This window comes from Exophiala dermatitidis (assembly GCF_000230625.1).
Source record: "Exophiala dermatitidis NIH/UT8656 unplaced genomic scaffold supercont1.9, whole genome shotgun sequence".
Classification (NCBI taxonomy): Eukaryota; Fungi; Ascomycota; class Eurotiomycetes; order Chaetothyriales; family Herpotrichiellaceae; genus Exophiala; species Exophiala dermatitidis.
In genome coordinates this window covers 231,942-254,587 of record NW_008751654.1, presented here as the reverse complement: position 1 = coordinate 254,587, position 22,646 = coordinate 231,942, and the positions used below count along the sequence as shown (strand labels likewise).

Below are 22,646 nucleotides of genomic sequence, written 5' to 3'. Positions count from 1 at the left end.
CGAATCGAAAAACCACGCGAGTTTACTACACCTGGCCGAAAGACGGCGGTATATGTGGTTAACCCGGGTTAGCCTAGGTATATATTAAAAATATTGAATTCCCTATAGAGAAATAGACGCCGTAAGCGTAATATAACTATTTATCTATTATATCTTCTCTTAATATACATTACCTAACGCTATTACTTTCGATAGAGAAATATAATTCCTATCTATAATATAAAAGTAGTTATACGAAGTACTCTCTATTTAATAGCGTTTATTATCTATCTAATAATCTTGTTACGAATTAAAGAGTAGGATACGTTAAAGAGATAAATTCATAGACAAAGAGAATTAACTACTATTGTAGTCGAGAAGAGACCTTTATATGAAAGGTAGCGGCTAGCGTAGTCTTGGCGCTAGTCGCGTGCCAAGTTACATAATAGGTTGGTTATATAACTGGTATACCGGCCGTTCTATAATAACTCTAAAATAAACTACTAATTTGAAAATTCGAACTAGTTAATAGAGTAATATCTAAGCGCTTAGTATAACTATTAATAGAATAACTAGATAGAATAGTTATCGATAATAGAGTTCGTCCTAAATATATTTTCTAAACTAACTAAAATATTACCGTTTTTCGCTAACTACGATTTCTATACGCGATTCGAAGTCTCTCTACTACCGGAAAAGTCTATAGCTTCTACTATCGTAGTTAATATAGATTCGGCGAATAACCTAGCTAATTGCCTAAAGTAAATATTTAAGAATATAAATTAGAAGATTATATACGCCTTAATATACTATATAAAATATGCTAATTTGAATATTATCGAAGATCTATATTAGTCTATAAAGTATAATATAATATATAGTTAAACGCGCGTAGTATTAGAACGAATAGACTATTACAGAAGCTAGATACGAAGAATTTAGGTTCGTTCGAAGTTACTTATATTATAAACTCTTGTATTATTTGACTACTAAAACTAGACGAAAATATAAGAATTCATAATATATTCTATATTCTACTATCTATATCGATTAGTAAGCGTTAACTACTTCTAGAATAGATATAATTTCTACCTCTACTAATTATAGTAGAATAAGAAGATTATATATAAGACGAATAGAAAGTAGAAGGTATATAGAACTCTTAGCTTTTCGGCCGTAGATATATACTCTAATACTTAATACAATAGAAGAGATACTCGAAAGAATAATAAATATATTAAGAAGAAGTATTACTAAAGTATAACGAACTTATTTACGAATTTTATATTCGCTACTCTTATAAACTAGAACTCTCTATAAACTATATATTCAATATTTATAATCGAAGATAATATAGCTTTAGATAAGATACTAAAGAGGCCTTAGAATAAGATATCTAAAGATAATATACTTCGCCGTTCGAAAAGACTAAATAAATTTAAAGTCTATAGAGTCTAGAGTTTAGCTATACCCTTATAAGGAGAGTCGTATAAATTATAGAAATCTCGTAGATAAGGACTTTATCTACAAGTACGATCGAGTAGTAAAGCTTCTTCTAACTAATTGAAGAGTTAGATATTAATCTAGAGTCGGCTTCTTAATATATACTATAGTTTAGACGAGGCCCGATATTATATATATAGTATCTTAGGTAAGCCGGTTCTACGAAAATCCTACTAAAGCTTATAAAGTAGCTATAGATAATATTATAAGATACCTCTAGTAGTTACAAGAGTTTATACTCTTATATAGTACTAATAAATTAACCGATTAGCTAGTAGAATACTTAGACGTAAATTTGGGCCGAGACTACTATAATCGTAAGTTAATTATAGACTATATCTTTAGACTTTATACTTGCCGAAGTCGTAATTAGTTAGTAATTAAAGTATTAAAACGTTATTATACTATCCTTAACTAGTAAGGCAGAATATATCGAATAAGCTAGCGCTATTAGAGAAGCTCTATAGCTAGGTCGACTAGTTAAGAACTTTAGCTATAAAGAACTTAATATAGTCGAAATTCGAGTAGATAACTTTAGCGTATTAGTACTTATATATAATCTAGCTTATTATAGCCGAACTAAATATATTATAATCCCTATTTATATATAAAGAGGCTCGAGCACGCACAAGAAGACACCTATACGAGCACGAGATACTAAGCAGACGCATACGAGGAGTATACGACAATCACCAGACCAGGCCGCGGCGAGCGGCGCTGGCTAGCGAGGCTAGGGAGACCTCGAGGCGTCCCAGTACGCCCCGAGGAACACTAGAACAACACGCGCCGCGTAGGCGGAAAAAGAGCGAGGAGCTAAGGAGAGAAACGAGATAGAAGAAGCCTCTAGCTCGAGAGATTTCTTAGTTACTATATTCGAAACGTTAGCTTTATTCTCGAATTCTATTCGACGTCGCTCTAAACGAACTTTAACTCCTAGATATAGAACTTCTTCTCGTTCGAGCCTTCTAAGCTATAACCGTCTACTATTATAATTATAAATACGCGGAAATAGTAGCCGAGGACTTACTTTCGTAGTTGAGATTTCGAGTAGCGAGAAAGAAAAGAGACGTATATAGTAGTTATAACTTTAACTAAATATTCGAATATATATACTTATTTTCTTATATATCTATTCTCGTATTACGATTAGTAGATAATAAATTAGTAAGATTAGTAAGTAATTATTATAATAATACTTATAATAAATTATTATACGCTATATTACTTTATTACAAAGTATAATATATTAAATATACTACGAAGATCTTAATTAATAATTAGATTTTAGAATTCTTAGTAAAACCCGTCGGATACCCTACCCAATTCTTAGTAAAACCCGTCGGATACCCTACCCTACCCGAAACCCGCGAGGGTAGAGTAGACGTAATTTTAAAAACCCTAATAGATTAACTAGGCGGGCGGTAGGTGCCCGAAACCCTGCCCTACCCAACCCGTTGCGCAGTCTACTTCTACTAGAGACCGGATTTAACGGTTTATTTTCTCTATCGCTATTATTTATTAAGCTAATTCTATACTTATACTATTCGAGCTAAGAACTCGTCTACTTTAACTTAGAGTTCTCGATATATAGTTTCTAGGACTTCGTACTATACTTTTCTCTTACGATATTTCTTATCGTTTATATTAGTAAAGGCGTCTCGTTCGCGAGCTTATATTTTCTAGAATTCTTTAGACTTCGTAGCTTTCTCTAGGTTATATTCTATCTAGATATACCTACCTATAAGTCGTCGTAGTAGAAGAAATATCTATTCTAGTTTAGTAGCTATATATACTACTAACGCCTTATACATTAGGAATTTTAGATTATCCGATATAAAATAGCGTAGCGCTTCTTCTAAATAGATTTTCTATCTCTATTCTTAATACGAAGTAGCTATCTTAAGTCTAACTAGCTAGAGATATAAGTTACCCTAGGCTATTCTTTTAATTCTTTATATAGCGGTAGAGAGATTACGTTAGGCTCTTTTCCCTTTTCTACTAGTTCCGGTTCTAGTTTCTTCTTATTATTAGGGATATAAGTCCGATTTCTAATATCCTCTTCTTTCTTATCGATAATTATAATAGATCAAGATATATTTCTAGTATTCTTAGTATAACCTTAAGATATAGCGAGATCGAGAGAAGCGAGCGGAACTTTCCGAGTACCTATATAAGAGGGTTAGCTCGGATAGATAGACGTAGAAGGTTCGAGAGTAGCGCTAGGCTAATCGCGTAGGTAGCGACCTAGAATATCTATCTATATAATCGTAGACTCGTTCTCGATACTAGACTAAGGGTTGGTCCGGATCCTAAAGCTAGGATCTACTAACGGTATAGGACTAAGAGGAGTTATCGAGGTCCGAGTAGTTATTAGTTAACTAAGACTAACGATCTCGATAGGGATTTAGTCGGCTCGATATACTTATAGTTAAATAGTAATGTTAGGATTTATGCATAAACCTCAGGCGTATAGGATCTGGACAACCTCGTTGGGCGTCACTAATAAGGAAGGATTGCCGAAGATCCGCACGTGGGAGTACGTGACTTCCGAAAGAGGTAATCTAGAATGCACTACTGTACTGTTACACTAGAGCAGTACAATAGAGCGATAGAGCAGTGAGAGCACTACGAGTTTCCTATATCTATATAGTCGTCGATCTTTTATAGTTGAGTTTATAGTCTCTCGTAGTTAACCTTCGTTATAAGTTGGACGGTATATTTCTCGATCTAACTGTTGTTCATAGAACTCGTCTCTTATATCTATACTTCGCTATAGCCTATATCTTACCTTCCCTTGTCAGTAAATACTGACCGAACTCGTGATATCTGTGGAGCGATTCGTGATAAGTAATTAGCGAGGAGTAAAACGTTCGCTAATATAGTAGTTTAGGATCGACTAATAATAAATTCCTATTAAAGTTAAGATAATCGTAGGCAATAGTGAATAATTATCGACCGATCTTAGCGTATTAATCAGGGAACGTAGAGCCCTAAAGTTAATATAATCGTAGGCAGAGATTAACGATATATAATTAGCATAGAGGTTTTTTTTTATAGCGCTCGGTCCACGCCTTATGGGCTCGAATCGGGTTCGTATAGGGTCTCTCTCGAGGTTAAGGTTATCACAAGCGAGAGAGGATTCCTATAGAATAATTCGATTAACTATAACAATAAATAAAAATAAATTCGTTAATACTATAAGATATTACAGATCTTAAAGGGGTAAAATTAATAAATTGCAGTATAAAGACTATTAACGAGTTGAGTAGGAGGTACGAGATAGATATACTGCCTATGTGCTGACTTAGGTCTTGGTATTGGCTACGTGATCTAAAGGTTACGTGGCCAGTAGTTATGCATATACTGGGTTAACCCCGTAATATATAACTAGTATATAGTTACTTAGTATATAACTTAGCTAGCGCTACTAAGCCTTATTTAGCTATTAGGCTTGGCGCGCCCGCGAGCCTTAATCTGGTACTTCTACTAAACAAGCGCTTTTAACTCCTCTTATAGTCCTTCGTTAATAATTTACTTAATTAACGCATCTCTTGCTCGCGCCGTAAGAGTACTAGGGGATCTAAAGTAGTGTTTATATCACGGAGCACTGCTACGAGAGACTTGCAGACGTATGTGCTGTTTATGATATGAATTCTAAGACGAAGGACTATGAAGAGAGTTGCGCTCGGTTGCGCGAGTAAGTAGTCTGCAACCGAGGCGTGCCAAGCCTTCGTCATGATCACGTGCTAATCACGTGTCAATAAGTATCACGTGGTGTGGTAGCGGTCACGTGATGGGAAGTTTGGCATGTCAATCCGTGACAGTTTACTATAATTTCTTCTTTATGGTCTTCCCTAAGCTACCTATCCGCCGACTAAGCAAGTTGCTATTTCGATCCTCTAGTGGGGATAAGGCGAGAGTTGGTACGGGTACCTAAAAGTGCTTCCGAAGAGTGTTGTAAAGTCTTTGAATTGGAAATGAAAAGACCAGAAAGATAGGCAGTTCTCGATTTGGATTAGCGTGGTTAGGAGACATAAAGGCCCCATCTTTGTGTAATTAGAACTTGTTATCCTTTAGGCAACTTATAATTATAACAAAGAGGGATGCTCCTTATGTGGAGTAGAGGAAACCTATAATACCGAAGAACCCTTGCTAGTGTTGGGTGTTAGTAGGGACGTATGATGGAGAAGCGGCTACCTAGTGGTTGTTCTCACGGCGCGAGCAAGAGATGCGTTAATTGAGTAAATTGTTGTACGAAGGACTACAAGAGAGTTGAGAGCGCTCGGTTGATAGAAGTACCAAACCGAGGCTCGCGCATGCGCCAGCCCTAAATACCAAATAGGGCTTAGCGTCAGTCAGATCACGTGCCAAGTGGTCACATGCTAGCCATGTGACCACATCTGGGCTTGTTCCGTGACAGTTGTTATGTCTCGCTGCGCACTCACTATGGTTTTCGGTAGGGGAAGAACACCCTATACGCAGCGAGACATGACAGCTACTAGGTGGTAGCCGAACGACCTATAAAGGGCGAGAAGAAGAATAAGACGAAGGGGCAAAGGCAAGAAGCCCAGATCGAGCGATATAAATAATAAGAACCCCGAAACGGCTACGCAGACTAAGAAGAGAAAGGGCGAAGTGAAGGACACCTACACACGCACTAGAAGGAGTCTATTATTCTCCCTGGTAGCCCGTAGCCAGCCCTAAGGAGACCATCTTAATTATTATTATCTATACCAGTCCTATTTATATATAAAAATATCTACTGCGTCGGAGCTCTCGCAGGAACAGGAAGTTCGCTAGGAAAAGAACGCTTAGGAGGCGGGCACACGACCCAGCACTGGATGAACAGGCACAGGAACTGGCCCTGGCAGAATTGCAGGCGTTTGAAGACGAGGACGAACAGCTATTCAAATTCGAGACTTACGTCAAAACCTACATCTACGACGAGCTGCCCAACACCGAATTTTACGTACGCCTCCGGCGAGGCCTTAGGCCAAAGCCGGTTAGCATTACAGTACTTAGTAACGGGCTAGATCGAGAGATAAATGATCCGAGGGAAATGCTCCGGATTGCCCACGCCAACTGGGCGGATTTATAGGTAGAGCGAGCTTCGGATAAAGAAGCTCGAGAAGCATTGCTGGAAGGAGCCAGACCGAGGATATTCACACGACAAAAGCGCAGGAAGCTGACTGCCGAGTTCTCCAATAGGGAGATACGTTTCGCTCTGCGAAAGGCGAACACAGGCCGTTCGCCCAGGCCAGATAAGCTACCTATCGACTTATTTCGACGCATTATTAAGAGATAGGATGGAATAGTGGACGTCCTAAGGTTGGTGCTCAATTCGATACGGGACTTACGACGCTTACCCTCGGACATAAAGAGGGGGTGTCTAACACTCCTATATAAGAGAGGGCTGCCGACGGACGTGACCAACTACCGACCCATTTCGGTAATGCGAATGGATTGTAACCTACTAACATCCATCCCGGCCACGAGGCTAGGATATATACTGCCGGAATTAATCAGACCGGCGCAAACGGCAGAGATATACGACAGACAAATAGGAGACAGCATCAAGCTCATACAAACGGTGATCGACAAGTATAAGCGAGATAACGAACAGCGATTTGGCTATATTGTTTCTGGACCAAGAAAAAGGTTTTGATCGGGTAAGCCACCAGTATTTGTGGGCGGCCATGAGGACCTTTCGGATCCCTAGGCTATTCATTAAGCTAACCAAGGCGTTATACTGGGACGGCCAGACGGTCCCTGGATCAACGGCTTCGAAGGTGAAGCTATACCAATACGAGGTGGGGTGAGGCAGGGTGATCCCTTATCCCTTCTATTGTACCTATTGGCCATTGAACCACTCAATAAGAAATTGGCCTACGAGCCCAGGCTGCAAGGGATACTACTTCCAATAGGATCCGCCACCAAGAATCAGGGCTACGCGGACGACATGGCTGTGTTGATCACTCGGCAGGAGGAAATGGCGGTCGCCCATGAATTCCTGACGATGTGGGAGCGCGCGTCCGGCGCCCATGTAAAGTGGAGCAAGTCGAAGGTCTTAATCATTGATCGCCCGGTTTCCGGGAAGAGCCCAACGAACACGAGCTGGATAGCGTCATAAAAGGACCACGCTGAAGAGAGCGAAGGAACTGGGATCTGGGCAAAACGTTCAGCAACTGCTGCAATGTTGGACAACTGGACAACACAAGAAGAGCATCCCCGGGCCCAATAACACCTCAACTGGCAGTTCGAGCAGCGATCCAGAAGACAGCGGCGCCTCGATATAACACCAGTCTGGGGAGATGACCATAATGTCCCTGAGAATCGAGAGATGATCGAAGTCATGGTGGTAGTGGAGGCGGCTGTCGAACATCGAAGACAAGAGTACAACAAACTCCAGATGAGATAATGGCAAAAAGGCCAACAATAAGGGACTTGCAACAGTAAGGGATTGCCTCAAAGAAAGCTGGGCTGAAAGGCGAAGGAAACAAAGGCAAGGCAAAGGCCGTGCCTGAGCCCGAAGAACCTGAGCCAACACAGGTGGGCGACCTGATATCGAACTTCAACCGACTCCTCGCAGAGGGGTACTTTTTGATTGCGACCCGATGCCACAAGAATAACAGCCCAATTGATGTTCTCATTTCTGTCGAATTGTGGAAGAAGGGAGTCGGTGCGGCCCTGCCTAGGCCGCTCGACGCGAAACAATATGGCAGAGAGGTCACAGTCATGTTGAAAGCCGTGAACATGTGGAGGCAGTGGAGGCAGTGGAAAACTTGCGGATACCAGCGGGGAACAAGCATTGTATTACAATGTTCAAATATGACAGTCCCCTGCATAAGACGTTCGTCATCAAGAAGACGTCCATGGTTCCAGCCGCCAATTTCACATCGCCATTGATGGCCGCATTCCCAGAAGACAGTTTCGCCTTATTCCTGCGGGCCGAGGGAGTGGTCTTGCTGGACACATTCTACGCCGTCTTCCCCTCTCCGCCGCCGGTGCGGAAGACAACCAAATTGACGTTCAGGGACACAAAGGGACATCGGGGCGAGCATTGGCACTCTGAAGACAAAGTTGAGACAGCATGCTTGGTGTGCGGGTGAGAAGAAGACCACACAAATGTCCCCGTGCCTGCGACACATGCATGTACATGGAAGAAATTTAAACCTACAGTGTGAGTGGACAAAAAATATATGGTTGAACATACAGATATGTGTGGAATCCTCATTGTAGGAGTGCTCTGTACGGCCCTCTGCCCGAGCGGGTGCTTAAAGAAGAATGCTAGCCACTGTAGAACCTACGCTTCAATTGTCCGGGACGATACTAGTAGTATTTCGTGCGACTCTCTCCTTCATCGCGCCACATTGAGTTTGAACAATATGAGGGCGGTTTGCTTAGATGCGTTGCCCAACTTGATTGCCGCAAGCACGCAGTAATATGGTAGAGTATTCCGGTCAGAAGAATCGCACGTTTATGCCTATACGCGTCATGGGTCTGGACGGGCTCGCCCAAGGCTGCCACCAGGTCTGCCACTCCGGTATACATTACAGCTTCTGTGCACTCGAGTTGAGCCATATGGCTTCATCCGATCTGGTAGGAGCATGATCCTCCCGACCAAACAGAGACAAGACCGCCGCGCTCGAGCGTAGCACACGCCCGGAGTGGGTGCACCTGGGTTTTACCGGACGATGTGGGACTGTGCTTTATGAACGACTTTGATTCGACTGAAACCATCAGCTCCATTAAGGGACTGTAGCATCCTCCAACAAATCGTGCAGCTCTTAGCCACACCGGTAGCAGCATCGTAACCCAGCTCAAGCAAATCTGCAAACGCCTTGCTCCGGAAATCGTGCCCAGTCTCGTCTGTATTTAGCAGCACTTGTTGCCTTTCGCATCTGGAGTGCCTGAAGGGGCCATGTCAATCTTCACGCCACCCGTGGGCGCCTGGGCCGCGTCGCCGCTGTCGAGTGCCTTGCTCGACACAATCCGGTAGATTTCTGTTGGTAGAAGTCAGCATGATCCGTGGACAGGAGTTGGGGAACTTGCCTGTCAAGATGTTTTGGAACGCCAATTCGACGTTGCTAGCATCGAGCGCTGAAGTCTCGATGAACGACAGGTTGTTCTCACCTGTGACGACGTAAGCACAAGATTAGCGACAGCGGGTTTGGGAGACAAACTTGCAAACTGCTTGGCCTCTTCAGTGGGAACGGCGCGGAGGTGTCGCAAATCACTCTTGTTTCCCACGAGCATGATGACTATGTTGGCGTCGGCATGGTCTCGGAGCTCCTTCAACCATCTCGTAACATTGTCATATGTCTGTCGTTTGCTGATGTCGTAGACCAAGAGAGCGCCGACCGCACCCCGGTAGTAAGCAGAAGTGATGGCACGGTATCTTTCTTGCCCTGCAGTATCCCAGATCTGTGCTTTGATTGTCTTGGTGTCAACCTGAATGGACCTTGTCGCGAATTCCACACCGATCGTGGACTTGGAGTCGAGGTTGAACTCGTTTCGAGTGAATCGGCTCAGGAGGTTCGATTTACCGACGCCGGAGTCGCCAATGAGTACGACCTTGAAGAGGAACTGCGTGTTGTCAGCGACCATTCTCGTGGGCAGGGGCAGGCAGACGTACGTCGTATTCGTCGTTGGCCATGCTGCAGGCTGGTGGGATCGAGCGCCGAGTTCAGGGTGGAAGGGTGAGAGTCGGCCACGGGGAGCGTAGAATTGGCGGGGCAATTGGGTTTGGTGTAGGATATTGAGGTTCTGGACAACTTGAATGACAAGATGCAACAGGTCAACACCGGACTGTCTGTCAACTTGAAGTAACAGTAGAAGTAGTAGTACCAGGACGGATTGAACGCGCTCTCACTGCAGTGGCCCTCACCACCTCATTCAAGTTGCAGGCTGCGACTGGCAGTGCACGAGCCGCAAATCGCGAGGCTTGGCACTATCTGGCGTGCCTCTCTCTGATTGGCTCTTTGTCCACTACACAGTACTTACATCCTCCTCCTCCTACTACTAGTACTTTGCCGTGCCATAGTACCTACTTCATTGTAAGGCTGCGAGTCGTTCGAGGTTCTAGTGTCCACCACCGACGACTTTGAGCTAACCTCACCGCATGCTTCGATGCTCGCCAGTTGAATGGAGCCAAGAGCGGTAATACTGGTTTGTGCTCTTCTACTTTCCAACAGCAAAGTCGCCAGTGTCGAGTGAGGCAACCAGCCAGCAGTGTGGCACTGTATACCTAAGTACGGGGACAAGGAAGATGCCGCCGCAGCAAAAACTGCACTGGTCTTTGCACTGCGCTGGGTCTGATCTATCATCTCTCCTACTGTACACTGGCAGATTTTGAGACCCTGCTACCCGTAACGCAGTGAGGGATATACCTGCCCACCATGTCTACTTCGGGGAGGGATGACCTGGAGTACGAAGTCGAGCGCATTCTGGCCGAGGACGATTCCTCTGGAGAAACATTGTATCTCGTAAAGTGGCTTGGTTATCCGGATTATCAGTGCACCTGGGAGCCTTATGAGAGCTTCTCGAATCCGCAGACCCTCGCTGACTGGCACCAACAACTTGCTCAGGGCGACACGCTGGACGATGAAGACATAGCAGCTCTTCAGGAGCGCATGAATGCATATGCCGAATCCGGTGAAGACGACTGCGATCGTATGCAGCGTGGTGTTCTCGATGGCCAAATTTCGGGGACCGCGGTTCAAGATGAGCGTTCGTCCACTGACGATAGCGAACTTGAACAGCAACCCAGAGAGTCTCTCCCTGCACCTGGTTCGAAGAGACTTCTAGATGCTCCTGCAGACACGGAGTCCGCCCTCATCAAGCAGCGAAGGCTCAGCCAGCCCTCATTGATAAAGTCCAGATCCAGGGACCATAATGGCACACCAGCCACATCCAGCAGCAATCTGGCCCCACAAGCGCTCCGCAGCCCAACTCAGGGAAACGATTCTTCCGTTATGACCATGGATTCGACAATGGAGCAAGCGAACAAGGCGTCTCGAAATACACAGCAGCGCACTGGCGAGAGGTTCAAAAATCTGAGACATCAGAACAACTACCTCAAGCTTGCTCGGCGAGAACCGCCACCAGACATGACCAAAATCGACATGAGACCACCTGAGGAATGGATCTCGTCGGGTCCATCGCGGTCCGGGACATCGGCTGGAAACAATCGGCCATCTACACAGAGAGATTGCGAAGCGCATATAATGGTGCCTAGTGAGGGCAGCGTTGGAGACAAACCCGATCAAGAATCCTCGCCATCTCTCCCACGCGGACGAGGCGATGAGAGTGGAAGTCGGTCAGTCTCCCAGAGAGCAGACAACGGTTTTGCTCCTCAGCCACGACCTGCTTCATGCAACCTTGAAGTACCTGCCTTTAGTAGGCCAATGGGAGGACCGCTAGTAACCGCTCGAAACGGACGGACCTGGCGTCGTGGCGACGTGGTAGTTCATTTACTTTTTGGAAACCACGCAGTTGGGGACGTGAAGATCCTCCAACTGCCATCATGGCTGAGGACCAAACTCTTGGCGCTGAAGAAGCCGCAGGATCACACTCTGGACATTCATTTTCAAGAGCGGAATGTTGTCACTGTCGTCACTTTCTCGGCGCTTTCCAGATGGCTGGACAAACCTACTGTTGCTGTGGCCCCAATCGAGTCTTATGAAGATACGATCCAAGCGACGGACAGTCTGGCGGAGCATTTGGAGACAAATAATGTTGCCGCCGTGTGGGAGTATCCTCTTGAGAGTGAAACTATCGTGATGATACTATACTCCTGTCGGGCTGACGGATGGCGCCATTTTGGTCGACGGGAGGTAACAATGTTTGAGCCACGCCTACACTTGCTGGTTCGAAACAAATTGCCTGGCTTCCGTCTGGCCTCCGACCCTGTCGACGTGGCCGCTCAGCCACCACGTCCGGGTGCTGTACACACTGCCGTGCCTTTGTTCCATATGGAGGGCGTGGTCCAGAGCCCGAATCAAATTTCGACGCCGCCGTCGGTTGAGAGTACCAATGACCTGGATATATGGCCGATACCGACAAGTATGCGATCGTCATCATCGTTGCAGAATGCACTCGGAGGAGCTAGAGCTGGGCTCGCAAATTTTCCATTGACCGATATTATATTCTCTACTAACATGGAAGACTTGCTTCAAATCAAAGATGGGTCAAAAAGAAAGCTAGCTATATTTCTTGCCTTTACGGTATCACACCCAATACAGGCCAACTCAGTTCAGAAGTGGCTTTGTAGCCACATCAACCCACGGTACATCTACACCGATGCGGAAAAAGATGGTTGGTCTGAATGGGTGGAAGAAATTGCCACGAAACGGGGTCTAATTATGTTCCACGAAGAACATCCCTCGTATTGTGATCTAAAGCTCCTGTCCCGATATTTGGCGTCTCAGGCACGGATCAGTTGTTTCAGCCTATCCTTCGAACCGCGCGATGATGGACTTGTCTATTGTGCAGCTTCCAAAATATTTCCACGAGGAACGGCGCTTTTCATCACCGAGCGAGCAATGCTAAGGTATCCGGAAGAATCTCTCCATGCAATGCAATGGTTTGCAAAGTCCTCGGTGCGGAAGTTTGACAGCTGGAGATTGTGTTTAATCCCAGACGCTGTGGAATGGATACTCAACCAGGCGGGGGAATGTGAATCCCAGAATCAGCAAAGGTATGTCTTCTCGGCTTGCGTGCTCACGGCGACATTGATATTGACAGCTAGGCAGTTACATTGGAATGCTTTCCGTGATTCACAAGCTGCAGATGGAGTCGTACAATTGGAACGCCCAGCAACAGGATCATGACGAAGAAACCTTGCTCTCAAATGATTCGCTCCATGAGCCACCCGGCCTTACACTGTCGCTGCCCTCTCTGACGTGTTATCAGAGCCGCCACAACGAAGGCTCTCCTGAGAGTGAGGACACAGTTGGTGCACGCGATGCAATCCTCCTAGAATATTTTTGTGGCTGGGCCGCAAGCAAGGCCGGACAATACCGAAAATTCCTTGTCTTGGACGATACGCTCACCAACAAAACACAACAGCACTCTTGGCATATACAATTCTGGGATCCCCGGAAGATCAAGAGTGAGATCAAGTAATAAGGGAAGACCAGCCCCGGTCTCTTCCGCATAAGAAACGGCGATCGATGTCTGCTCTTTCGGAACATCAGTGGACTGCCTGGAAAGGTCACGCAATTATCTCTCCATTCAAATCATCGTGTCAAGTCGTCTAAGCTCGTCTTGGTCTGCAGGATATAGCTATGCATTTGCTACCGGAAATGGCATCTCTTTGATTCTGGCTCCAGCCAGTTGGGCACATTGGGCACGGGGCAAGTCGCAGAGAGGACATAACGTTTGCCGTGCTCTGCACATAATCTTGGAACACAAACTCTGGTCCCGCTATGACTCCCTCCTTTTCCACATCTGCTGCCCTTGTGCAGCACCACTTTGCACGAATGGAGGTCCCATATGCTGCATAATCACCTCGACATCTCCAGGATCCCTTGTGGTGGCTGGATTAAGCCTTATTAGTCTTCCAGCTGGTACTGAGAATTCCGCTGGATTAGAGATCTGTAGTAGTCGCATAATACCTCGGGCTTTGGTACTATCCGCCACTCCATCCTCGTAAGAAACTCGAGTTCCAAAAGAGCAAGTTCCTTCATGCTAACACCGCCAACTCGGGCATATGTTTTGTTTGTCCAGAAGGAATCACTCAGTCCCTTGCTGGCCACGGTGGCGCTAGTGATCAAAAAGCGGTGCACCGTCAGGCTGCTGATAGTAAAGGCCGGGTACAACGCGCAGAGGCGATCAATGTAGTAAACGACACTCAGCAGAATCGGCGGAGAGAGAGTGGCGTGGGTGGTCAACCTCTGCAAGTAATCAAGGACGGAGATGCCAGGGGGCGCACGTGAATGGAATCTGGTCAATTGCCCTTCGCGCAGAGGGATTGCATCATTGTATCTGATGAGTTCCATGAGCATCGAACTTATCAGGATAACCAGATCCCGTGTGTTGCAATTTTCATACTGCCGGGGCATCAAGCGAACGGGAGGCGTGTCTGGCCGAGCCTTCTTTACTGGAGTTTGGCTCATGGGGTCTTCCGTCGGTGGTTTGACACCGTTCTGCCCTGGCGATGTTTCCGCCGCAGCTTCCACGGCTTGTCTTTTTGCCTGTCCATGTCCTTCGTTGGCCATTTTCAACGTACTGGTCGACTCGGTCGGGCTTCTCTCGCCCCCTCCTGCTTGAGCTGGCTGAAGAGCCAGGCCCGTGGGCCTCTTTGGTTCTTCCTTTTCAGTCAGCTGGAGGCCAGCGATGGTCGATGTTGGGGTCTTTGTCCCGGGCGGGGTGGGCGCTTTCTGGCCTGGCGGAGACCACTGCGTGCCTTTATCGACCATGTTTCGCGGGCGAAAGCTTGGACTGTAGCGGTCTAGTGACCTTGTGCTTGCGTTCCGGGGTGCCTTGTATGAGAGATCGGGGGAGAAATGGTATTTGCGGCCTGGGTCGTGATGCTTCACCGCCGGTCGGGTCTGGTTAAGAGGCTTTGCGGGTTGATCATACTGCGGCCTCGAGAATATAGGGCCGGCGGACTCGAGATTAGGGGACGGGGATGTTGCTAGCATATTCAACGAAGCTCAACATCTGACGCCGCTGTCGCTGCAAGTTTCTCGGAATCTGGGGAGAGCCTAGCATCACCACTGCGTGAGGGCGGAGGAGGGCGCGGTTCAAGGTGCGCCCATAAGGTGTAAATCGTCGCCGCAACAGGCCTCTGACTGCTTGACCGCTTGGATAATGTGCAGAGCGCGAGGTCAAGCGCCACAAAGAAGATTGCCAGGCACACTCCCTAGATGCGCGGGTGAGATTGACTGATGTACCAGGTACGCGGGTAGATAATAGTGGTGGGGGCAGAGAACTCGAACTTGAAGATCAAGATGCAGTGAGTGGCAAGCAAACCTGGAAAGTTGGGGGACGAGGCGAGGCGAGGCACTCAATACTATTGGCACTGGCGCTGCACTGGGCACCGGCTGCTTCTGTCGGGGAACATTTCCGGGGGCAGTTATTGACCTGCGATTAGCGAAAGGCACCGTCGGCGAGCACGAGGCGCTGTCGTGTCTTTACATTCGTCCACTGTGACCAAGACCACCTGCGTTGCAAACACCACCTTGAACTCATCTGCTCATCTGCTACGACAAGCCAAAAGTCAATTCCTTGCGTGTACACAGTTCTAGTCCAGTCCAGTCAGTATCTTATCTGTTACTTCGCTTCGTTGGGTTTAGTCTCACGATCTGCGCTCTTTGCAAAACCCTCAGCAGCCTCACGCCCCAGTCGAGCCGACCCCGGATTCCTTTGCCGGGAGACCAGTGGGCGTGCACTCACTTCTCTGGAGTCTAAAACCCTTCCAATTCGAAGACTGCACCGCGAGCTGTCGGCGGCGCGGACAGATAGATACCTCCGAGGCACTGCATTGCTCTGATGCCGATGCTAACATTCGGTATCTGACAAAGCGCCACTCTCGAAAGCATGGCATCTGCCTCGCGGCCCAGCACCACTGTGCTACATCACCTACAAGAGTTGCGCGCCGCGGCTGATGGGCCATTATCGGCGCTGCGGAGGATCAAGAATGACCTGACCGGGCATTCATCACGGAAAGCAGAATACATCCGAAATGGATTGGTCCCCGCGCTGGCAGAAGTTATGCTTCCCAGGCTCCCGTCGAGCGAGGCGGCTTCTTCCAAGCTGGAGGCGGACGAGGAATTGATCTTTGCGCAGATTTCCCAAATCTTGTGTGTGATCGCTCATGGTGGGTGTAAGAATCCAACTCACTGACAGGACTATGCTGACTGTCTTGAGCAGATGGGCCTTCTTTTGTCCAGCCGTTGCTGGACACAGATATGCTACGGGCCCTGGTCTCCTGTCTCCTCCTGCCTTTATCCTCCAGGACATCCCTTGCACTATTACGATGCCTCAACGCAGTGGCAGAAAATCTCCCTTCCATGGACCCTGGACAATGGTTGCCTCACCGCGAATTGGCCGACTTGCTCTATTCCAAAAGATACATCTCATGTTTTGTCAATATTGTTGGCCGAGCTGGCGACTCGATGCCTTCACAGCAGGCCTGTGATGCAATCCTGTCTCTGCTCTGCAAAACTGTCTCGCTCGAATGGCAGAAACGTGCGCTCGTCGACAGTGGGCTTCTCTCGCAGCTTGTGGCCCGCCTGGCGTCTTTCGTGGTTGCGGAAGGCCTCGTTCCCCCTGGAGTAGCACTCCCCAGCGGCGACAATGGCGCATGTGGCACCCTGCCTGCCTCTGCGCCATCCATTGCTCACTTGTCACCGGTCCTGGAATCGCTATCAGTTCTAGTCGAACGTTCGAGACACCGGGCGACTCTGTTTCTCTCCGATCCGATGATTCAGTCTGTACTGCCAAACATGAAGGATGATTTCTCTCCCTCCGATATTCGACGTGCACCATGGGGAGCAAGTTACTTTTCAGGGGCGGCTGTCCCGCGCAGCTCTCCCCATGGTCCGTTCGATTTCCTTCTCCCTTCCATACCCGTCCCTGAAATTGCGAAATCGGCCATCCAGTCCGAATTTCCTCCGCTGGGCATAGTTGCAGGCTTGCCGAAAAGGCGAGCATCGCTAATACCATCCACCACTGAGCCTCCGCAGATGGCACCGAACCACCTTTCGGTTGATGAGATGGAAGAAAGCTCCGTTATACCCTGGCTCCTCTACTTGGTTCGTGCGTCAAGAGGCAAGCGCCGCCTCCTTGCCGCCCGGCTGCTGGTCGACTTGTATTCTTTGGACCTAGTCAACAAACGTCGGCGTGCTAAGTTTCCTGCATTATTGGTGCCCCTTCTTACCTCGATGTTGGACTCTGACACTGCACAGGCAGAATTCGGACCGCAGGTTGGGCCCGCGCATCTGTGCAGCGGTATCCACTACACAAGAGCCGTCCCTATTGTCCTGGCCTCTCTTGTCATGGATGATCCTGACATGCAGCGGGTTGCAGTGGATGGGAATGCCATAACTGCTCTTTCGAATGGGCTAAAAATGACGTTTGATTTCACTGCGGGCCAGAAGCCCTCACCCTGGCAGCCATACAAGACCTCGGAGATCGTGACCGAACAATCCCTGCACGGAATGCGCCTAGGTCCAGGTGGGCCAAGCTGGAGGACGAGGCGAGACATGGACTACCGAGAGGGTTGTTTGCGGGCATTGGCAGCAATTGCACCGTTCGAAGATGACTACCGCAAGGAGATTTGCGACCAAGGCGTGCTTAACTACGTGATGCTAGCGCTTGAGCCTTGCCACATCCAGCACAATCCTGGTCAACAAGTCGAAGTCAGCGGAAATCCTGTTAACGTTGTGCTCGCTGCTTGCGGCGTGGTGAGGGTGCTGACACGCTCAGTCAAGGCGCTGAGGACGAAGCTGGTGGAGGCTGAAGTTGCAAAACCTATCATAAAACTCATGAGTTCGGCGCATCCGGAAGTGAGGATCGCGGCCACTAAAGTGCTCGCGAATCTGGCAATCGACTTCAGTCCCGTGAAAGAGAGCGTGGGAGACACAGCCGTCGTCAAGAAATTGTGCGAACAGGCCCACTCGGCAAACGCGAGGCTACGGTTGGAGTCCATATGGGCGCTCAAGCAACTCGTTCTAAACGCCAGCCAAAAGTTGAAACAGGACGTCGTGGACGAGCTGGGCCCAAGCTGGATAAAACTGTTGATCAAGACCGATCCCAACGACATACCAGAGGGTGAAGTCATTGGGCTTGTGGAAAGGGAATATCCTCCGCTGCCAAGGGGTCGTCGACCGTCGGGGGGCGTCAGTGCTTCCAATGACGTGATCATGAGCGACGATTCGGACAACGAAGGCGGCATCACCCACCATCTGGGCCATGCTATCGTGGGCGCCGACAACAACGATGGCCTTGACACCAAGCACACGCCCGAAGATGACACGGAAATCCAGGCGCAGCTGCTGGACCTTCTCCGCAACTTGTTTTGTGGGGACAATGCTTCCGATATGGTGCAGTATATCTTCGACGAAATGGGCCAGGACGACTTTCTCAGGATCATGCTTGACCGGCTGAGACCACGCACCATGGCGGGTCCAACACGCAAGGAGAACTACAGCACAGCTGCACCGAGCACAATTGTCAGCAAAGTCCTTTACATTCTCGTACACATTGGAGCATGCGATGCAAGATGGCGGAATGCGATCGCCTCGCACCATGCATTGATGAAACAGGTGTTGACATTCTGCAGCCACTCGGACAGAGAGATTCGGGCGCAGTGCTGCTGGATCGCCATCAATCTGACCTACGAAGACGATGCCGCGGATCGGTTGGCGTGTAGACAACGGGCAATTGAACTGCAGAAAGTCGGCTTCCTTGGGCAGCTTCGGAAGTTGGAAGCGGACCCGGATCTGAACGTTCGAGAGAGAGCAAAGTCAGCCATGCATCTGATGTCTAAGCTGATGGCGACGTGAAAACGTGCAGCGCTGTTGATAGCACCTGACTGCGCGGGAACCATGGCGCGAGACGGGGTCATCTTCGATGCAATCCTGTTATTAGTATGCCTATATAATATACCCGCAGATATGAACGACGCGAGTTGTGGTGCGCTTGAAGTTTGTAGCAGACCTGGAGGCTCACACTCATGTTGATGTCACCAGTGATACGAGTAGTAGTACCCGTTTGAGATACCTACGGTAGAGGTACATTATGGTATGTACCACTGAGGTATACCACTACTAGTAAGCACCTGGTAGGAGAAGTGAGAGCCCAACTTGAAATGACGTCGCACCCTCGGCCAAAGGTTCTCCGGGCACCGAGCTACGTTCGACCCGGAGTTCAAGTTCATTGTTGTTTACCCCAGTCTTGGCATTCGAGATCGCGTACTATAGGTACCTACTAGTAGGTAGTATTGATGTTGCTGCGCTCGAATGTGAAGCCTGGCTAGTATGTAAAGCTGTCTGTCACTTTGTGCATGTATATGAAGCAATGCTAGGCCATTGATACACCCCTGGCCATCAACAGCGCGTACCCTTCAGCTTGCTTCGCACGGCCGTGCACACGGGTGTGGAATCATGGCTTCCTCCAGGGCATTGCGCTATCCAAGAGCAACAATGCGGAGGATCTTGAAGGGTCACTCCAGGAAAACCATGGGACGAGGTGTTGACCAACTTGTCCTGCTTGATTACATGCTATTCATCGAAGAGTAAGACCACATGCTCTTTGAGAATAACGTGTCTGACATGGAACTGGACAGGCTGCTTCGAAACGCATCTCGCAAGGCACGAGCCGACGGAGAAAAGAACATTGCGGCCAAAAACATCAGGAAAGTCACAATGGTATTTTTTCCTGCCCTGTACGTCCTGGGTCCAATATCACAAGCTGAGAAGCCATGACAGCATACTCTTCGGCGATTCAAAGGTTGAAATACACCCCTGCCACTCCTGCCAGAAATGGTATTAAGTTACGAATTCCCGGACCTAACAGCCCAATCCCCGCGAGCACCTCGAAATCCTCATCGACATCATTGACTCGAGTGTCCCGAACTCAGAAAGCTCACGAAGGATAGTGGGAAGCGCTACAAGCCTTGCGAGAAAGACACATAGCAGAGGAATGCCTCAGGTTCAGGATACTAATCGGCTTCTTCACAAATACCGAAACAAGGGAATCACGTCGTTGGGACTTAGGATTACTCTACGACGCCGTCGTCGAGGGCCTGTGTATAGGTGGGCAATTAGCTTGGGATAAGGATACCATGATGCTGGCAGGTCCGACAGTGTAAAGAAACCTCCCCAAGTGAGAGACCGAGGCGCCCAGCAGCCATTATTGAATCCCCAAAAGTTTCAATGAAGACAGTGTCTTCGCCGCCCATTACTGGTGTTCTGATACGCCTTTGTCCTATAGTGCAGCTTGGACGCGTTCATCATGCATACAGCGCCATTGAATCTTTCATATTCAATGTTATGGCCGGCTTTGAATCTGCTGCATTGCCACGTCCACATGAGTGTCCACTCAACAGGAAAGTTCCGAAACGCCATCCATATTTTGTCTTCTGTTCTGTTTCTGTTTTGTGGGAGGCTAAGGTACGGCCGACAACCGAACTTCGACATGCAGGGAGCGTACAGGAGTGCGGATTCAAAGGCTATTCGTCGAGGACGAGCGGCCTCTCTCAAACCCTCCGGGATCGGACGCGTCAAGAAGGAGGTGCTGTACCTGTTCTTGTACCACTAATTGGTAGCCACCATACCTAGGTATTCAAGGTGCAAGCTGGAAACCTGAATGTAATTGGAAATGTGAAGCTGGACTGTGAGTCGGAGATGACGAACTGGAGTGCGCAGGCTTGGCGAGTTCGGATGAAGATGAAGCTGTGGTGCGGGCGAATGCAGCACTAGTAAACCGCAGGTGATTATCTCACTTGTCCGCCCAATTAATTCGTGGCAGTCTGTACTTCTTGCAACAACACTGCAAGCCTCACACGAGCAAACAATTTAACAACTGCAAAGATCACTCCTCCCACTCTCTGCAAGCTCTTCAGCTGGCCTCCAACAATTCCTCCATTCTTGTCACTCGGACAGTCTCACAGGTCGAAGGCGGCGCAAGCCTCGTCATATTCAGACCGTTCTCTACTTTCTGTCTATTTGTCCCAGACCACACCGTCACCGGCCGCTTACCCGTCTCTCCGCCATGTCTACTGCTGGCTCTGTGACCAACGACTCCAAGCCGGGCAAGAAGCGCAAGGCGAAGGGTGAGAATGCTCCCTCGGGCAGTGGTGCGGCAACTCCCTCCATCGAAGCACCAGCGTCCGAGACTCCTGCTACCACTAACGGTGTCGATTCCCACAACCAGAGTCAGCATGTCAAGGATCTGATGAGGTAAGTATACCACTGGCCTGACCACCGCATGGTTGAAACTCGGCTGACCATCCTAGAAACATCCGCAATCTCCACAAGAAACTCGCTGCCTCCGCAAAGGCCGACGCGGTGATCAGTGAAAACCCCAATGTTTCCCTCGATGACTTGGTTGCGGCAAAGAAGCTCAATGTCGATCAGAAAGCCCAGATACTCAAGAAGCCAGCCCTCCAAGCGCAATTGGCGCAACTCGAAGAACAGCTGAGCTCTTTCCGTGCCTTTGCCCAAGAGCTGGAGGAGCGCTTTGCGAAGGAGAAGTCACGCCTGATTGAGGCCCACGAGTCGGCTATCGCCAGCGTCAAAGAGGAGGCCACTAGGGAAATCGAAGATCTCAAAGCCAAAGCCGTCGAGGACAGTTTGCGGGTCGTGTCTCACTTTTTGCATGCTGCGGCCTCCAAACGTCAATCAGAGGACGCCGACTCCGATGAAGGACGTGCGTTCGAGGGTGCTCTTCTGCTAGTCTACCAGGGCAACGAAGCATCACTTACGGCACTCAGGAACCTGGTTCACGGCACCGACGACAAAGTCCCAGATGTCAACGGTGAGAGCTTGGAGATCACCTACGCACAGGTCAAACAGTCGTCTCTACAGGGAGCACAAGAAGCACTTTCGACCACCGAACAAGAAGCGGACCAGACAAACCCCACCGATTCTGCACCCGCTGCGACCGAAATCCGAACGGATCAAACCGTGGCGAGTGCCGGCTTGACTGAGCTCGACGACACCATCGCCATCCAGACTCCCATTGACCCCGCTGCCACTACCCCAGCCGATGCTCTCCCGATTCCCGAACAAGCTTTGACTGGCGCCGATGCCGCAAACGCAGTTGCCGAGGCCACATGGGACCCCCAGGCATCAGTGGTAACTGACACCAGTGCAACCAACGAAGAATGGGTGCAAGTTCCCCGTGACCCTGCTGAGACTGAGACTGGTGTCGCTGCCACCCCGGCGGATGTACATGCCTCAAGCAGTTGGGCCGAGGAAGCCGGTGCTGCTGCAGCAGTCGAGGAGAAGCCAGCTGCCGAGAACGATGGATTTGAACAGGTGCGTCGCGAACGTGGTCGTGGACGAGGTGGCAGAGGCGGCCGTGGTGAGTTCCGAGGACGTGGTCGTGGTGGTCGCGGAGATGGCCATCGCGGTGGACGAGGAGGAGCATCGAGAGGTCGAGGTGGTCCCAGAGGTGACAAGAGCTGAACTACGCCTTACGCCGGAAGCTGA

General features: G+C 48.7%; 7 protein-coding genes across 7 annotated transcripts; 4 read left to right on the top strand and 3 right to left on the bottom strand.

Moving 5' to 3' along the window:
* Positions 1 to 7,479: 7,479 nt before the first annotated feature.
* Positions 7,480 to 8,461, bottom strand: HMPREF1120_09267 (uncharacterized protein). The gene has a single exon (XM_009163546.1). The coding sequence runs from the start codon at positions 8,325 to 8,327 to the stop codon at positions 7,833 to 7,835; it is 495 nt and encodes a 164-aa protein (XP_009161794.1). The 5' UTR covers positions 8,328 to 8,461; the 3' UTR covers positions 7,480 to 7,832.
* A 210-nt stretch (positions 8,462 to 8,671) lies between these two features.
* Positions 8,672 to 10,530, bottom strand: HMPREF1120_09266 (Ras-like protein Rab-11B). Its single transcript, XM_009163545.1, has 4 exons — positions 10,118 to 10,530; positions 9,666 to 10,068; positions 9,535 to 9,615; positions 8,672 to 9,485 (listed from the first exon to the last, which is right to left on the bottom strand). The coding sequence occupies exons 1-4, from the start codon at positions 10,136 to 10,138 to the stop codon at positions 9,358 to 9,360; spliced, it is 633 nt and encodes a 210-aa protein (XP_009161793.1). The 5' UTR covers positions 10,139 to 10,530; the 3' UTR covers positions 8,672 to 9,357.
* HMPREF1120_09265 (uncharacterized protein) lies at positions 10,510 to 14,994 on the top strand. Its single transcript, XM_009163544.1, has 2 exons — positions 10,510 to 13,180; positions 13,236 to 14,994. The coding sequence occupies exons 1-2, from the start codon at positions 10,881 to 10,883 to the stop codon at positions 13,606 to 13,608; spliced, it is 2,673 nt and encodes an 890-aa protein (XP_009161792.1). The 5' UTR covers positions 10,510 to 10,880; the 3' UTR covers positions 13,609 to 14,994.
* HMPREF1120_09264 (phosphate system cyclin PHO80) lies at positions 12,565 to 15,730 on the bottom strand. The gene has a single exon (XM_009163543.1). It carries the CDS (start codon positions 15,126 to 15,128, stop codon positions 14,037 to 14,039), a length of 1,092 nt encoding a protein of 363 aa, XP_009161791.1. The 5' UTR covers positions 15,129 to 15,730; the 3' UTR covers positions 12,565 to 14,036.
* A 296-nt stretch (positions 15,731 to 16,026) lies between these two features.
* On the top strand, positions 16,027 to 18,995 carry HMPREF1120_09263 (uncharacterized protein; the record flags this gene model as incomplete). The annotated part of the gene is made up of 2 exons (XM_009163542.1): positions 16,027 to 16,306; positions 16,360 to 18,995. 2 exons carry the CDS (start codon positions 16,027 to 16,029, stop codon positions 18,993 to 18,995), a joined length of 2,916 nt encoding a protein of 971 aa, XP_009161790.1.
* Positions 18,996 to 19,634: 639 nt separating this feature from the next.
* Positions 19,635 to 19,916, top strand: HMPREF1120_09262 (uncharacterized protein; the record flags this gene model as incomplete). The annotated part of the gene is made up of 2 exons (XM_009163541.1): positions 19,635 to 19,726; positions 19,778 to 19,916. 2 exons carry the CDS (start codon positions 19,635 to 19,637, stop codon positions 19,914 to 19,916), a joined length of 231 nt encoding a protein of 76 aa, XP_009161789.1.
* Positions 19,917 to 21,204: 1,288 nt separating this feature from the next.
* On the top strand, positions 21,205 to 22,622 carry HMPREF1120_09261 (uncharacterized protein; the record flags this gene model as incomplete). Its single annotated transcript, XM_009163540.1, has 2 exons — positions 21,205 to 21,392; positions 21,449 to 22,622. The coding sequence occupies 2 exons, from the start codon at positions 21,205 to 21,207 to the stop codon at positions 22,620 to 22,622; spliced, it is 1,362 nt and encodes a 453-aa protein (XP_009161788.1).
* Between the last annotated feature and the right edge of the window lie 24 nt (positions 22,623 to 22,646).

Excerpts from the sequence above, each read along its gene's own strand:
- HMPREF1120_09267 (XM_009163546.1), bottom strand. The coding sequence starts at position 8,327 with ATGCAGGGGACTGTCATATTTGAACATTGTAATACAATGCTTGTTCCC.
- HMPREF1120_09266 (XM_009163545.1), bottom strand. The coding sequence starts at position 10,138 with ATGGCCAACGACGAATACGAC. Across the intron at positions 9,616-9,665 it reads AGAGGCCAAGCAGTTTGCAA|GTGAGAACAACCTGTCGTTC; the intron begins GTTTGTCTCCCA and ends ACGTCGTCACAG. Across the intron at positions 9,486-9,534 it reads GTTCCAAAACATCTTGACAG|AAATCTACCGGATTGTGTCG; the intron begins GCAAGTTCCCCA and ends TTCTACCAACAG.
- HMPREF1120_09265 (XM_009163544.1), top strand. The coding sequence starts at position 10,881 with ATGTCTACTTCGGGGAGGGATGACCTGGAGTACGAAGTCGAGCGCATT. Across the intron at positions 13,181-13,235 it reads GAATCCCAGAATCAGCAAAG|TTACATTGGAATGCTTTCCG; the intron begins GTATGTCTTCTC and ends ACAGCTAGGCAG.
- HMPREF1120_09264 (XM_009163543.1), bottom strand. The coding sequence starts at position 15,128 with ATGCTAGCAACATCCCCGTCCCCTAATCTCGAGTCCGCCGGCCCTATA.